Below are 16,336 nucleotides of genomic sequence, written 5' to 3' on the forward strand. Positions count from 1 at the left end.
AAAAACCTGAGAAAAAATTAGCAAACCTTGCTTAAAAATAAATGCCCTTGTAGAATGATAGTATTTGAGCACACATGATGGGGTTTCACCATGTTGGCCAGGCTGGTCTCAAACTCCTGACCTCAAGTGATCCATCCACCTTGGCCTCTCAAAGTGCTGGGATTACAGGTGTGAATCACCACACCTGGCCCACATTCCTAATTTTCTTGAGTAAGAAGTAAATATACAAAAATATACTTCTTGTATATTTCTTGAGACTCTAATTACAGTCTCTCTTAATTGTTATTTCTTATTTCTTGAACAATACTTGTGTGAAGATACTTGTGTGCTCAAATACTATCATTCTACAAGGGCATTTGTTTTTAAGTGAGGTTTGCTAATTTTTCTCAGGTTTTTATGCAAATATGAAATTTTACATCTTCTTAGATGGAGTCAATTCATTTTATTTTTTGAGACGGAGTCTTGCTCTCTCACCCAGGCTGGAGGGCAGTGGCGCGATCTCGGCTCACTGCAACCTCTACCTCCTGGGTTCAGCATATTCACTTCTAATGAGTACTGCAAGAGAGTGAGTCCCAATATTCTGGAAAATGGAAAGAAAAATGCTCTGAACCAGAAGAAAATTTATTTCCATAGATAGCTTATTTACAGAAAAAATTTCATAGAACTGTAAACATTTTTCACATCCTTTCATAAAAAAATTTACACTGAAAAACAATGACTATATATCTACATTTTTATATAGTTCATAATGAAAGATATGTTTAAAGCTAATAATAATAAAGACTGATATACAAAATGGAAGAATTTTATGGGAATATTAACGTTTAATAATGTACTAAAAAGAAGAGCACAAAAATATTTAAGTGCTATGAAAATAACAATATTTGCTTCAGTTCTTCTATATTCTGAAAAAAGTTCACTAGTGACACTGAATTTAATATAAAATTATGAAAATTACACTATTTCTCCATTTCATTAATGTCAAAATAATATGAATAACAAAAATGTTAATAATAAAGAAAAGCTTTGGTATACTTATAAAAACATATTTTTGTATATTTATTAAATTGATACTTTTGGTGACTGGAATACATTACTTGTTACTCAAGAAAATTAGGAATGTGGGCCAGGTGTGGTGATTCACACCTGTAATCCCAGCAGTTTGAGAGGCCAAGGTGGATGGATCACTTGAGGTCAGGAGTTTGAGACCAGCCTGGCCAACATGGTGAAACCCCATCTCTGCTAAAAAATACAAAAATTAGCTGGCCATGGTGGTAGGCACCTGTAATCCTGCTACTCTGGGGGCTGAGGCATGAGAATCCCTTGAACCTGTGAGGCAGAGGTTGCAATGAGCCTAGATCCCACTACTGCACTCCAGCCTAGGCGACAGAACAAAACTCCATCTCAAAGGGGGGAAAAAAAAGAAAAGAAAATTAGGAATGTGAATGCATGCATTTAAAATGTTCTTACCATAGCTGAATTCTTAATCCACCGACGTTCTGGAATGGGATTTCCAGCTAACAGAGTACAGGGCAAAGTAAGCTGCTGTCCTTCAATAACATTGGCCACTGAAGGGCTGATTCCAATAAGTGGAGCAACTAAATTAGAGACAGTACAGGCACTTTCAACTCTATTTCACCCAAAAGAAAGGTAAACCACTTTACAGGCCCCAAAGACTATGAGTTATGCTATAAAAATTTGAGTTTTCAGAAACAAAATATTTACATGAAAATGGGTATGATTTTGAAAGTAAAAATTAAAGCCTCCTTCTAAGTAGAGGGAATGCAAAAGGATAGGTAATACATTAGTGTAGAAGTAAAGAAGGTAAAAAGGAATGCTTATGACATGGAAGGCCTGAAATGTCAAGCCAAGATATTTGCAATATATTCAGTAGACAAATGGAGAGTAACTGAAAACATTTATAAATGGAAAAGTGGAATCATCAGGATCATTTCTGGGGGAAATATTAATCTGAAAACTAAGTACACTGGAAGAAATGGGATCAATAAGGATGCTGTTGTAATAGCTCAAGCAAATAATACGAGGTTGACTCTCTTAGATGGAATGGTAAGGGAGTATTGTAAATATGCCCTTCTCTAAGAATTAATGAATAAATTTAACATAAAGTAAAATCCCTAAGGGATTTTACTTGGAAAATTTATACATAGACAAATGAAGACATATTTTAAAAACTGTGTAAAAGGTTATTAATGAGAAACGTGTACTGACAGATATAAAAACACATTAAATGCTATAATAATTTAAGCAATGTAGTACTATTTCAGAAATAGAATTCTGAGGACTAGACATGGGGACATAAACTTACTATGTGATCAAATGGGTATTTTAGTCAGTGGGAAGATAATATTCAATAATGCATATTGCGTCAAATGTCTTACTACTTGGAAATAAATGATATTATACTTTTACCTATCATACACAAAAATAATTCCATGTTGACTAAAATAACAAATGTAAAAAGGGAATCAGAAAAGACTACGACTCTAATATGTGTGTGTGTGTGTGTGTGCGTGTGCATGTGTGTATTCATATTTAGATTTAAAACAATTTATTTATATTGCCCTTCATTTTGGAGCAGATAATCTCTAAGGTTATTTCCAGGACTAACATTCTAAGAAATATGAAATGTGGTAGGGAAGGGAAGGTTGGTCTAGTAATTAGTTATTTATCCTTTTTTTTTAAGTGGCACAGGCAAGAGATGACATAGTAAAAGAAGTCTGATGATTTTGAAGACCGTGGTATGTAGACATTCAATTGTTCTTACCAAGTCCGGTCACTGTTATTGTTGTCTCTGACTGGATCTTCCCAAACTGGTTTTCAGCTTCACAAATATAGGTTCCTTTATCGCTTGCCCATAAGTCTAAAAGGAAGAACTCATTTACTCATCCTATACCATCTATGGAGCATTAACTACGTGCCAGAAACAGTGCTGAGATCTGTGGATGGAAAGTGTGCACTGCCTTCTGGTAGAGGAGGGGACATACACAGAAACCATCAGTCACACCACAGTGAAATAAGTACTAACAAAGAGTTTCAGACAGTGAGTTCTGGAAACAGAGACAGAAGTGACTGCATGAAGGCGATTGGAGAAGGATTCACATTGAGGTAATATCTGAGTGAGTAGAATAGAGGAAGGGCAGTCCAAATCTAATAGATTACAAAAGCAAGAGCATGACTAGAAAAATCATGGCCCGTACAAAGAATGGAAAGCTGCACCATCAATGAACTCTGCACCACCACCCTGTTAGAAGCTTGCAGGGGAGATTTTTTAGTTGATGCAATGACTGGAGAAGTCTGCTGGCATTCAGTGGGTAAAAACTAGAGAGACGATACATGGGGCAGATTCGCAAAGAAACAATTTTCCCAAGTCCAGCACGATTTTGAAGCTCCAACTGAACTGTGTGTATTTCATAACTTTGTTTGTAACTACATGAGTCTACAATCTAATTCTGTATGCACAGAAGGCAGAACTTTAATAATAACTGCACATCATCTTAGAAAATCACTTCACCAGCTTGGAGTTTTTGAGTCATCAATCCTATACTCCTGCGTGAGCCTGCATTTGAGCTATTGAATTCATAATGATGTCACATAAATGTATCTTCATATTGTGTAGACAATGCCAGAGTATTTACATAATGAAATATACATTATTTTAATATAAATTACTTTCCCTCATTTTTCATTTGTATGTGTTAGATATTAACATAATTTTTTATGTAGTTAGATCAAATATATAAAATTTTTCCAGATAATAAAATGATATTACAAAATATTTGTAATTAAAGAGAGTATTGGAGCCATGAGGATGGGGACTACTGAGCTATAGGTTGTGTGGGGATAGTCAGGAGACTGAAGTTGAAGAGGTGGGCTGGTACCTTCTCAAGAGCATGGTTTTGTCTTGTGAGCAATCAGGAAGGAAGGAGAGAATTTTAAATAGGGGAATGAGTGTAACCTTGTAAATATATGACCCAAAATAAGCAGTTTAATCTATTGATAAGATTTGAACAGAGAGAAGTACAGCTTTCCAGTATGAATAGTTCCATATTATCTCAGATAAAGAACCATGACAAAGATTCTACTCCTCTGCTAACCATATGCATCTAATTGTAGAACTGCATCTGGTAAACTAAGTCAGCATCCACTCTAAATAGCAGACACTCATTTGGAAATAAAAATTCAGCAAACCACTCGATTAATAAATCATACATTAGTTCTACCCAGGATATTTTTTGTATTCCGAATTCTTGGGCTAATTTGTGCAGAAAAACAACATACCATGAGAACCAAGTTTCTAATCACTAATTTCCTTTCAGACAATTTAATTTTGACAATTAGGCAACTGTTGCTTAAGATATTGAGCTCTTTCATTCTTCCTTTCCTTTCATCTCCTTTAATTAATTTGTTTTCAGGTCTCACTTTTTATCATCATCACTGATGATGTTTCTCATCATCACTCTTTGAGCTTTTCAATGTTCCCTTTCTCTCATCTCTCTTCCTACCTTGTAGCAGTGTTGTTCTGAAACAGTACTTTCATGTACCTTTTCCTGCCTATCAAACTTGAAATGGGGCTCTCTAACTTCTAGCTCATTAAATCCATTTTTTTCACCTGGACATTCAAGTCATACACAATCTGACCCAATCTGATGTGTGTTTCCCAGTAGCTCCTTTTATGGGCATCCACTCAGAGAACAGACTGCAAACTACCTGGGTGAAGGACTCTATATCTGACTCTGTCCACCATAGAGTTCACCACAGAGCTGAACACTTGTTAGTAGACAATGTAATTGATATCTAGAAGTTTAAGTGGCCAATGTACATTTAATACTGTTAATAAACTTGGGCCAGGCATGGTGGTTCACAACTGTAATCCCAGTACTTTGGGAAGACGAGGTGGGTGGATCATTTGAAGTCAAGAGTTCGAGACCACCCTGGCCAACATGGTAAAACCCATCTCTACCAAAAATACAAAAATTAGCTGGGTGTGGTGGTTCACACCTGTAATCCCAGTTACTCGGGAGGCTGAAGAAGGAGAACTGCTTGAACCTGCGAGGTGGAGTTTGCAGTGAGCCAAGTTCATGCCACCGCACTCCAGCCTGGGCAACAGAATGAGAACATGTGCCCACCCAAAATATAAAAACAAAATAATTAACTTAGCAGTAACTGATTGAAAGCTTTCTATAAAATACCCCAAACATCCCATTATTTTTAAAAATGCAATTCATTATCTAAATGCTTTTCCTCCTCTGGTAACACCATGCAATTATTCTTAGCATTATTTGAAAAAATAGAAGGTGCTTCCAAATATCTGAATACTGAATAGCTTATAAAATATTTAGATGAGAAAGTATTTGGCTTTTGTGGGGGTGGCAGGGATCTTTTGCTTCAGGCAGATACAGCTTTTAATAAAGGAGTTTCCAACGCATCCCTATGTTGTTATGTACTGTTGGACAAAATAAGTAAACTAATAGTAATATTTTACCTTTCTATACAACAATTGTTTCAAGAATCAAGGTAATGTGACCACTTATCTATGTAGAGGCTCAGGTGACTCTATTTGCAATAAGAAATGGTAAGGGATGAAGAAGTCATATTGTTTCATGAGCCTTTACGATAAATTAATGACATACATTTGAATAAAATATAACTCATTTATGATAATTCCCAAATATAAAATGCCAGTACTATTTCAAAGTAAAATGCAATGAACATAAAATGTGTTGGCAAGATTAATATATTATTTTAAATAGCAATACCTATGTATAAAACATAAATGTACAATATAAAAGTACATATTCATACAAAATATATTTCCTTCAACCTACTTAAAATAAAGAGAGCTCCTGTTCTTAGTTGGCTGATGGAACTAACTGAAAAAGGTCTTGAGAAAATCGGCATGTTGTCTAATCTTCGCCATTTGATTGTTGGTTCTGGATAACCCTGAACGTAACAAGGTAATGTCACATTTGAGCCAATTTCCATAGACACGTCAGCAGGTTCTTGTATGAAAACTGGAGGTGCTGGAAGATATTACAAACAACAAAAAAGTCATTGGTATATTATCCAGGTATATTAAACATAAACTTAAATATTAAACTGTCAACTGATTTAATTTGAATTATTGTTCATATTATATTGTAAATTTACCCCGTTGATATTCCTCTCTTACATAAAAACAGTGAGTGTTTCTTTTTTGCTTTATAAATGAAGAGAGACACTTAGAAGCCCAACCATTTCCTTAAAGTGATAGATGATAAAAAGAGTGGGAGTTCAAATTATAATTACCTTAAATAAAGAGAACGTTTCATTCTAAAAATTTGTTTTCGATTTTAGTTTCTGTCAAATTGCTCAAACTTTAAGACTCTCTTATACATAAGTGGGCCTTATAATAAGATATTTTTGACACTTTCCATAACTTGCTCCTTTGGTTGAATTTTTAAATTAATTTATACCAGAGTTCATTCTTTCATAATCACTATATAACAAGCTAACACTGTTTACTCCTAAATTATATCCTTGTTCAAGATCATATTCTTGCTTCTCATACCTTTCACATTTTTGAATTAGAGAAATTCAAATTTGAGAATAAATAATACAAAGTAACAGAATGTAGTATTTGATAAAAAGAGAATAGGGAGAGTTTAATGTCTTAGACAGAATTAAGAAATGATTCAGAAACTATAAAAATTATAGATAAGAGGCTACAGATATCCACATAATTCAGGTAACCACAGAGATCAGGGAGGAAGACATAGAAATACATCAGAGGCACATCTTGGCAAACATAGGAATCCTGTTTAGGGAGGATACTGTCAGCAAGTTCAAATAGATGAGGCTCTGAATACATCCTGGAAACTTATGAGTGATGAGACATCAGGTAAGGAGAACTACAGAGGGTACTTCTGGAGGCAATGGATGAAACCTGCTCATACAGGACTCTAAGAGGTGTACCCTAGGGAAGGCTCCTTGATAAAGTCAAGGTTAAATCTTGGTTAGAAGTGATAATTATCACTTACAGAGTCAGAGGTTGTGTTAAGTGCTGTCCATCATTTATCTCATTTAATCTTCACAATATCTCTATGGGGTAGATATTGTTATTACTCTGATGTTATAGATGAAGAAACTGAAACACAGATAGCTAATTTGCTAAGTGTCACATGGAGTTGAATTATGGAAGCAGGATTAAAAGCCAAGTCAATTCAACTTTGGAGTCACCATTCTTTGCTATTATATTAACTTCCCCTTTTCTATGGCTTCTCACAACTACTCATAGTCATACTAGTTAGCAGGCTCATAAATATTCTTACAGAGATCACTTGTCTTCCCATGGGAATTCTGGATTTGATGTACAGTTGTCTCTTCAGCAGCATTAGTGGTTTTTAGCATAGGTTAAAGAACCTCCTCCAACTCTGCAGCCTCATCTCCTATTATTTACCCTTATAAATGTTACTACCTGGGCAATCAGCATCCCTTGTTCTTCTCCAAACAAGGACTGACCTTTCTCTTATCAGTACCTTGTTATTACCACCTCCCATAAGTGTAATGTCTGCTATTGATCTCTAGCTGTTGAAATATTGGCAATCTTTTAATCTGGTTTAAAAGGCCCCCTCCTCTATGACGCCATCTCTTACCAGTTGAGATGAGCATGATTTCTTCCCTCTCTAAAGTTTCAGAGAACTCACTCTCTACCATTCTCATAGCAATCACCACATTCAACCTGTTGTTATACTATGTTTGTTTTTTATTTCCTAGAGAGTTTATATTTGTAACCGTATTTTTATCTTTTACAGCAGCTAACATAGTACTTTGTGCGTTATTCATGGCCACTGGATATTTGTGAATGAATTTTTGAATCAGTATGACAACACTTCAGTAATAACCCAGTGTGTGTTTGTGTGTGTGTGTGTGTGTGTGTGTGTGTGTGTCTGGTGCATAAGTGTATATAACAACCTTGACCCAGTACATTGAACTTTCACATGGCAATTTCAGAAGCCCTCTTATTTATTTATTGAACCCAAACAAATTAAATTAGGTTAAATACCACAATTGAACAATATGATTTTATAAATAAATGGTGTATCAGTGTTTATATTTTTCTTAATCCATCTATATGGGAATTTGACTTATAAAAATAATAGACAAAATAAACATATTTCAAACATAGTTAATAGAATAGCTCATAGCTTGCTTATTCTAAGTGATATGGTTTGGATCTGTGTCCCTGCCCAAATCTCATGTCGAATTGTAATCCCCAATTTTGGAGGAGGGACCTGGTGGGAGGTGATTGGATCATGGGGGCAGATTGCCCCCTTGATGTTCTCGGGATAGTGAGTGAATTCTCATGAGATCTGGTGATTTAAAAGTGTGTAGCACCTCCGCCTTTGCTCTATTCCTTCTGCTCTGGCCATGTAAGATGTGCCTGCTTCCCTTTTGCCTTCTGCCATGATTTTAAGTTTCCTGAGTCCTCCCTAGCCATGCCTTCTGTGGAGTCTGCAGAACGGTGAACCAATTAAACCTCTTTTCTTCATAAATTACCCAGTCTTTGGGATTTCTTTATAGCAGTGTGAGAACAGACTAATATACAAAGTGTCTAAGACCTAGTTACTTTTCTCTGGATAAATGGAAGTCATTTATTCTAAAGCAGGTGGCTGTTCTGAAAAATGGAAGTTAAGTTTAAAAGTTTCCAGATACGGTAGGCTCAGAGTATGGGCAGGTAAATGCAGTGATGGATAGAAAATAAATTCCAGAACAGCATGAAGATATGCAGAAGCCTGGAATCAACCAAGTACTTGGAAGAAAACCCAGTTTACTGACACATTACAACACAGGCATCAGTGAAAATGATGGCAGATTTCAATTTTCAGAACTAAGAAAGCCAAGAGCAAACTGGAATAAAAAAGGGTAAGCAAACCTCAACCTGTACCAACAAAACTCAATTAAGACTGGAGAAGTCATCCGTCATAAAAGCAGCTTTGAGAACAGCATCATGCACAAAACAAGCACAAGGTCAAAGAATATATGTACTGGTATCACAAAACAACGCAAATGAGAATACCAGGCACTAGGTAAGCAGCCAAGGCAGCATCAATGGCAAGCAAACCTCAAAAATGAAGCAACTCCTAACACAGCCAAAAAGCTTTTTAAATACTTCCTACTCCTGAATGTAGCCAACATGAACTCCAAGTGAATTACAGTGGGTAGATGGTAAATACATTAATGAAACTAAGGGAAAGGAGAACAGCAGTGAGTGTACTACCATGTATGGTGCTTCTACAGAGGAGGCTGTTTGCTTAGAGAGGTGAAGAGCACACTAAGTGGCTTCAAATGGCAACTCTAAGCTTGAGAAAATGATTTTACCTCCTCCAGTTAAAATATCCCCATCAACAAGAAAGGCATAACATTTCCTACCTTATGTTGTTAAAAGAGATGATCTTTACTAATCATTTAGTATATAATAATCACTCAGATATAAACTTTCATTAAAAATATTGTAAGGCCGGGCGCAGTGGCTCAAGCCTGTAATCCCAGCACTTTGGGAGGCCGAGATGGGCGGATCATGAGGTCAGGAGATCAAGACCATCCTGGCTAATACAGTGAAACCCCGTCTCTACTAAAAAATACAAAAAACTAGCTGGGCGAGGTGGCGGGCGCCTGTAGTCCCAGCTACTCGGGAGGCTGAGGCAGGAGAATGGCGTGAACCCGGGAGGCGGAGCTTGCAGTGAGCTGAGATCCGGCCACTGCACTCCAGCCTGGGCGGCATAGCGAGACTCCATCTCAAAAAAAAAAAAAAAAAAAAAATTGTAGAGTTAACTTACTCTCAACTGCAGTTTAATATATCTAGGTTAATTTCTGTGGTTAGTTTAATGTATCAATGGTTAATTTCAATTTTGGCTTCTTCTTCATAGAGTCTGTTAGGATGATGTTTGATCCTCTGAGATCCTAAGTATTTGTTTGCAAGCATCTTGAGATCTGCACAGGGTTAATGCCACAGTATAACTTTTCTGTAACTTACATATAGATATGGTTGTGTACACACATTATTCTGCAAATACAAAAATCAGAAACAGATTGACCATCTTGCTCCAAAAATTATTCCATAAAATTATTCTAGTTCCCTTAGGGACAATTAAATATATGTACTCCATATGGTGACTCTTGCATTATTTTAGTCAGAGATTTTCTTTCCTAAAATGACTGGACACATTGTTTTGGTTCCACCAAACCACAAAGCATGAAACCACAGTCTAAGACTCAAACCCTGTGTGGTATGGAATGCTACAAATAAAATCACTGCTAAGCCAACTTTTTGTTTGATGTAGCCAGTCCTCTTTCCTTCCAAATGACTTCACAATTCACTATCCCTTTTTACAAAGGATAAAAATCATTGGTAACTTTCCCTGTTGACCTGAAATGTCCATAATTTAAAACCATGATAATAAGTAATAGAAAAAAGGGCATTCACTACAAGAAGCTAGAACTCAAAAATCATATTAAATAGCCTTTTCATTATTTTTTTGATCTAGTATTGTTGATATGAAGTAATATGCCCACAAAAACAACCTGAAAGTTCAAATGATATGGATAAAAGCATGTTTTTCTTCCTAAGTCATAAGCTACTTAAATTTATGCCCAATGGTTTTGGAACTCAAATGAACAATTTTATGCACTACTAAGCTTAATACTTAACTTGTGTCAAGCCCTTTCTTTAAAAAGTTAAGCTGAAACAGTGACTTTCACATTAAAATCCCAATGCTTAATCTTAAATACTAAGCTGCTATTATATAGGCATTTCCATATGATTTTTCAAGGTTCAAAGAATCATAATGGCCACTTAAGGTGTGAAGTTAATATTCATTTACATGATACATGTTTCATTAAACAGCTTTAGGGGAACAGCAATAGCAGCTGATATGCTAGGTGTACGTTATGATGATATCTCATTTTATCTTTACAACCAACCAATGAGGTAGGTACCACTTAGATCATTATTTTATAGATGAGAAAAGTTAGGCAGAAAACCCATTCTCTGTCAGAGTCCACCACTTACTTAACCACTATATAAGTTCTGGGGAAAGTTTTGATTTCATGTGTGTTTACCTTTAAACCTAATAGTGATAACTGTAATTATCACTACAACTGTGATTTGCATGGTTCTTGGCATTTACATATTACATCTGCTAGAATATGTAACCACAGTGTGATGTGAACAGACAAGGTCTATTCAACCTTTGTTATTCAAGAAAACAAGCTGAAGGTCAAAGAATATATGTACTGGTATCACAAAACAAGGCAAATGAGAAGACCAGGCAGTAGGTAAGAAGCTAAGGTAGCATCGATGACAAGCAAACCTCAAAAATGAAGCAACTCCTAACATTGTGAGCTACAATGAGAAAGATCTAACAGCGAATATGGTAATAGTTAATGCAAAACAGAAACATGAATGGTACTGACTTTAATACTAAGTTTTTTGGCAATTGTGAACAATGGTCAAGGTTACAATAAACAAATAATTTGGCTTATGTTGATGGTTCTGTCAGGACAATTACTGGAATAAAAGTTGAAAAAGCCATTGTTTTAGAAAGGGTCACGGGGAATGAAGATTTTGAGTATAAGTGAAGATAAAACAAAATTCACTTCTGTTCAAGAAATAAAGTATAAATATGAAACATTTGTTAGGATGTTTCCTAATCCAATGCAAGTCACCCCAGTACAGATAGCGTGAACCCTTATATGGTGTATCACTGGACAGAAGAAGGAATCTGGAAATTCCAGAAGCTAAAAGGGATTATCAAGAAGGCAGCAAGTAAGCAAAGAAGCCTGTGCAAAAGATTCTTAGGATTTCTACAAACTTTCAGGGGACTGAGGGTGCAATTACCTTTTTGCTGGGAAAAATTACTGAAACTGTTTCTTCTTCTAGAGCTAGACAAGTCTAACAGAATGTTGAATAAACATAAAATATCTGTGCAGGAAGGAGGTAGAAGGAGAACTAGAAAATGTTGAGAATTAAAATGTTGTACTCAGTATATTTCTTGTAAACAAGAATTCTCTATGTAGTGACCCTCTTTATTTGGGCCTTATATTTCTAAAAGCTTTACTGTGTTTTACATCCTGCTGGCTAGTAGATTCAGAGCTACCCTCCACCCAAAGGTTCCAATCTTATTTTCAAGGCATTTTTCTTAATAACCACAGAGTTTAGTCATGGTTAAAACACGTCTTACAGTGTCCTAGACAGATTCTATAGTGGTCTTTGTGGTCATTTCCAGCTTTGTTGATTCTCCCCCAGGGCATAATCACTAAGAATGCAGAGTGTTCACCAGACAGCTCAGGGGCAAGGGGATCATAAAAGATCCCAGAAAGCAAAAATTTAGCTTACACGAAACAAATATCAAGTTTAGCAGGGCATAATTTTCATTGAAAGACTTAAAACAGTAGAACTAAAATGTTTTGTGTTACTGTATTCTAAGAAAAACAAAAAGCATTTTCTTTACAGTTCTAACTTTGGCTTTACAAAAACAGTCTGGCATGAATAATATCATCATATACAAGTGAAAATATAGGAAAATTGAATGCAATGTCGTATTTTATAAGTTCTAAGTGACACAAATGTTAAATTGTCTTAAAAATTAAATGCCAGATTACATTTCATACAAAGTGAACTCTGTTATATCTGACCACAATGTGAAGGTATTTATTCTTTAAGAGAGACATTAGGTAGACAAAAAGAAGGGAGGACCGGCCGGGCGCGGTGGCTCAAGCCTGTAATCCCAGCACTTTGGGAGGCCGAGACGGGTGGATCACGAGGTGAGGAGATCGAGACCATCCTGGCTAACACGGTGAAACCCCATCTCTACTAAAAAATACAAAAAACTAGCCGGGCGAGGTGGCGGGCGCCTGTAGTCCCAGCTACTCAGGAGGCTGAGGCAGGAGAATGGCGTAAACCCGGGAGGTGGAGCTTGCAGTGAGCTGAGATCCGGCCACTGCACCCCAGCCTGGGCGACAGAGCAAGACTCCGTCTCAAAAAAAAAAAAAAAAAGAAGGGAGGACCAAACTTCTTGAGTAACCCATATATTGGTTGCCTTGCATGCACTGTATCTTCATTTTATGATTGACATGTTTTTGTAGTACTTTATTTTATACACTGAAGAGTAATTACTATTGGATTTTTTTTTAAGTAAAAGCACAATCTGATACCTTTGCTGTCATCAACATCTTCAAACTGTGGTCTAGGGCCAAAGTAGAATTGCTGGCCTCCAAATGTTGATACTTAGAAATTTGGTGGCAGAATGGATGACTCTTGGTAGGGAAATGGCAACTTGAGTTCAAATATCCAGGTTCTGCCCCTCCCTAACTCTGTAACCCTGATCAAGTTGCTTAGCCTTTATAAGCCTCAGTTTCCTTATCTATAAAAAGGAGATAATTTTAGGATCTCTCCATATAAAAGTTTTTGACATAGCAAATGGTACATAGAAAGTGGCCCGGTGCGGTGGCTCACGCTTGTAATCTCAGCACTTTGGGAGGCTGAGGCGGGTGGATCACGAGGTCAGGAGTTCAAGACCAGCCTGGCCAACATGGTGAAACCCTGCCTCTACTAAAAATACAAAAAAAAAAAAGCTGGGCATGGTGGCAGGCGCCTGCAATATCAACTACTCAGGAGGCTGAGGCAGGAGAATTGCTTGAACATGGGGTGCAGAGGTTACAGTGAGCCGAGATAGCACCACTGCACTCCAGCCTGGGTGAGAGTGAGACTCTGTATCAAAAAAAAAAAAAAGAAAGAAAGAAAGAAAGCACCTTGTAAATGCCAACTACTGTTATGATATTAATCTGAAATGCACCCTCTAATTTTGCCATTCTGATGAATAATTCTACCAAATCATTTCAAGGTTATTAAACATGAAAAATAACAGATCAATTTCAAAACAAATTGGCCTGTAAGATCTGGAGGCTTACAGCCAACATCCAGAGTTATCTTGCCAGTTGCTCTTCCAGCCTCATTGATGGCTACACAGGTATAATCACCAGCATCCAGATCTTGTGTTTCTTGAATCTTCAAAAGTCCCAAGAGAGGGTCAATAATGAGGAATGTTGAGGGCCTCAACTCAAGATCTCCTAGGTCAAAACAAAGGGGAGAATATTAAATACTAAAGTTTTAAAATTGTTTATGCAGTTATTGGTTTAATTTCAAAACTTCTGAATAAAGTTGATTGCAAAGTTTTTAAACACAAGTGTTTGGCACAACAAAGACACTTTCTACAGTCTAAAATCCAGACCTGTAATAAACTGTGTATGAATATTTTCTATTTATATCTGTATGTGCAACTAAATAAAAAAATAAGGAGCTCTTTGAAGCTAGAACTGGGAAAGCCTGGGAGTCACAATCAAGGCTTAGGTAAGAAGGGAGTGCGGAAATGAAGGTTGAAAGGAGGTTTCTACCATCTTTGTGGCAGGATGCTTTTGGTTACTCAGTAGATGTTTGAGAGACCAGAGGAATTTTATTTCAGCTAATGACCAGTGCCTTGAATTTCCCGAGAATGACTTTTATTTGAAGGCAGAAGATGCCTCAACAAAGCTATGATTTATGTTAGGCTTTTCCTTATGCTCCCCCTCCTCCTCCTCCAGGGCATCTCCTTTCCAAAGAATGGAATTAATCAGGATGACCACTATCATAAAAAAATACATAGTACTGTACATAATACTGGATGTTTAGTGCCAGCTCAGTGTCCACATCTCTTTTGTTTGTTTTTGTAAAGGGTGACATCAAACATGTCAGGATCTTAAAAACTTCCAGGAGCTTTGAGAGCCATTGTTCTTAGAGTTTCATAGTATTCCCAGATGTCAAGCCTGAAAAGGTATTCTCCAAAATGTCATACACCAGCCATCTGACCTTGGCCTGAGGACCATGGAAGTAACTGTCTTAGCTTCTAAGAAGCAAACACAACTCAGGAGCTAGTACTAAAATTCTCTAGGACACTGCAAACAGCAATAGTCAACAGACTCGGGGCAACAAATGGACAATTCCCTTTCCATTTATATAATTTTCAAAGGCAAGGAGGTCACGAGAGGTCTAAATTTGAAAAAAAAAAAAATTACATCAGCAACCAACTGTCAGTGCCTAAAACAAAGTATTTTTCAGCATTCCAATATTTAAAACCTTAATCATCCTTTTAAGCTGCTACTACATACCACGTGAAAATGAGAACAGTAACTAAAGCTGTGTTGATGTGCCTCTGAGAAATTTTTATAAATAAAAGCAGATGATGTTGACATAAACTTTCCTTACACCATGGGAGGATGCAATGTGACCCCACTGTTCATCAACTATTAAAATGTTTGGACTAAAATGCATTCAGATTTTTGAAATTTACTTTTCCCTTATATATCTTCTGTAAGTGTCAGAGGACATTAACAGGATAAAGACCTTTTTTTTCTAGTAGCTTTCTAACAGAATAAAAATGTTTAAAGAATAGCAGTCAAGAAACAAAATATAAATTGGAAAACATTAGTTCAATTAAGTTTCTATTTTAATCACATTTTGATAGATTCTCCTTTCCTGATTTCTACTGAAAAGTTACTCATCAAATTATTGAGGAGCTATAAATACAGAACCTTTCAGATGGAAGTAAAATAGTGATTAGTTACTTTTTTTTCTTTTTTTTTTTTTTTTTTACATGGAGTCTTACTCTGTCCACGAGGTTGGAGTCCAGTGGCACAATCTCAGCTCACTGCAAGCTCCGCCTCCTGGGTTCATGCCATTTTCCTGCCCCAGCCTCCTGAGTAACAGGGACTACAGGTGCCCGCCACCACGTCCGGCTAATTTTTTTGCATTTTTTAGCAGAGACGGGGTTTCACTGTGTTAGCCAGGATGGTCTTGATCTCCTGACCTCATGATCCGCCCACGTCAGCCTCCCAAAATGCTGGGATTACAGGCGTGAGCCACCACGCCCGGCCTATTTACTTTTAATATTAGGTAAGACCAGAAGAATGTTATACATAGTAAAATATATAAACTTTACTGACAATATATTCTAGGATTAACAGTCATTACCATTGAGGAGAGTTCTCTTTTTGCTGTAGTTTAAATTCAATCCTGGCTTCTGTGGATATAAAGACTAAAGGACAGATCATTATCTCTGGTATAAGATCCTTTCAAATAATTGATAAGTAAGTAGTTATCAAAAACGTTTGTTTAAAAACTTCTTAAGTGTACTCTTAAAAATTAATGGGTACCCTGGTGAATTTTTATGTAGATTATATTTATCTATACTATATATATACACACATATATATATCATTTTACAAATAAAACTGAGATATTTAA

General features: G+C 36.4%; 1 protein-coding gene across 8 annotated transcripts in view; it reads right to left on the minus strand.

The window, feature by feature from the left end:
* Nucleotides 1-16,336, minus strand: part of HMCN1 (hemicentin 1) — a 508,510-nt gene that overhangs the window by 216,214 nt on the left and 275,960 nt on the right. For all 8 annotated transcript variants that reach the window (XM_050765519.1, XM_050765493.1, XM_050765511.1 and 5 more), the window contains 4 exons: nucleotides 13,969-14,127; nucleotides 5,847-6,041; nucleotides 2,786-2,881; nucleotides 1,471-1,598 (listed from right to left, as the gene is read on the minus strand). In XM_050765519.1, the coding sequence (XP_050621476.1) occupies nucleotides 1,471-1,598; nucleotides 2,786-2,881; nucleotides 5,847-6,041; nucleotides 13,969-14,127 (578 nt within the window). The remainder of the gene's footprint in view (nucleotides 1-1,470; nucleotides 1,599-2,785; nucleotides 2,882-5,846; nucleotides 6,042-13,968; nucleotides 14,128-16,336) is intronic.

This window comes from Macaca thibetana, chromosome 1, assembly GCF_024542745.1.
Source record: "Macaca thibetana thibetana isolate TM-01 chromosome 1, ASM2454274v1, whole genome shotgun sequence".
Taxonomy (NCBI): Eukaryota; Metazoa; Chordata; class Mammalia; order Primates; family Cercopithecidae; genus Macaca; species Macaca thibetana.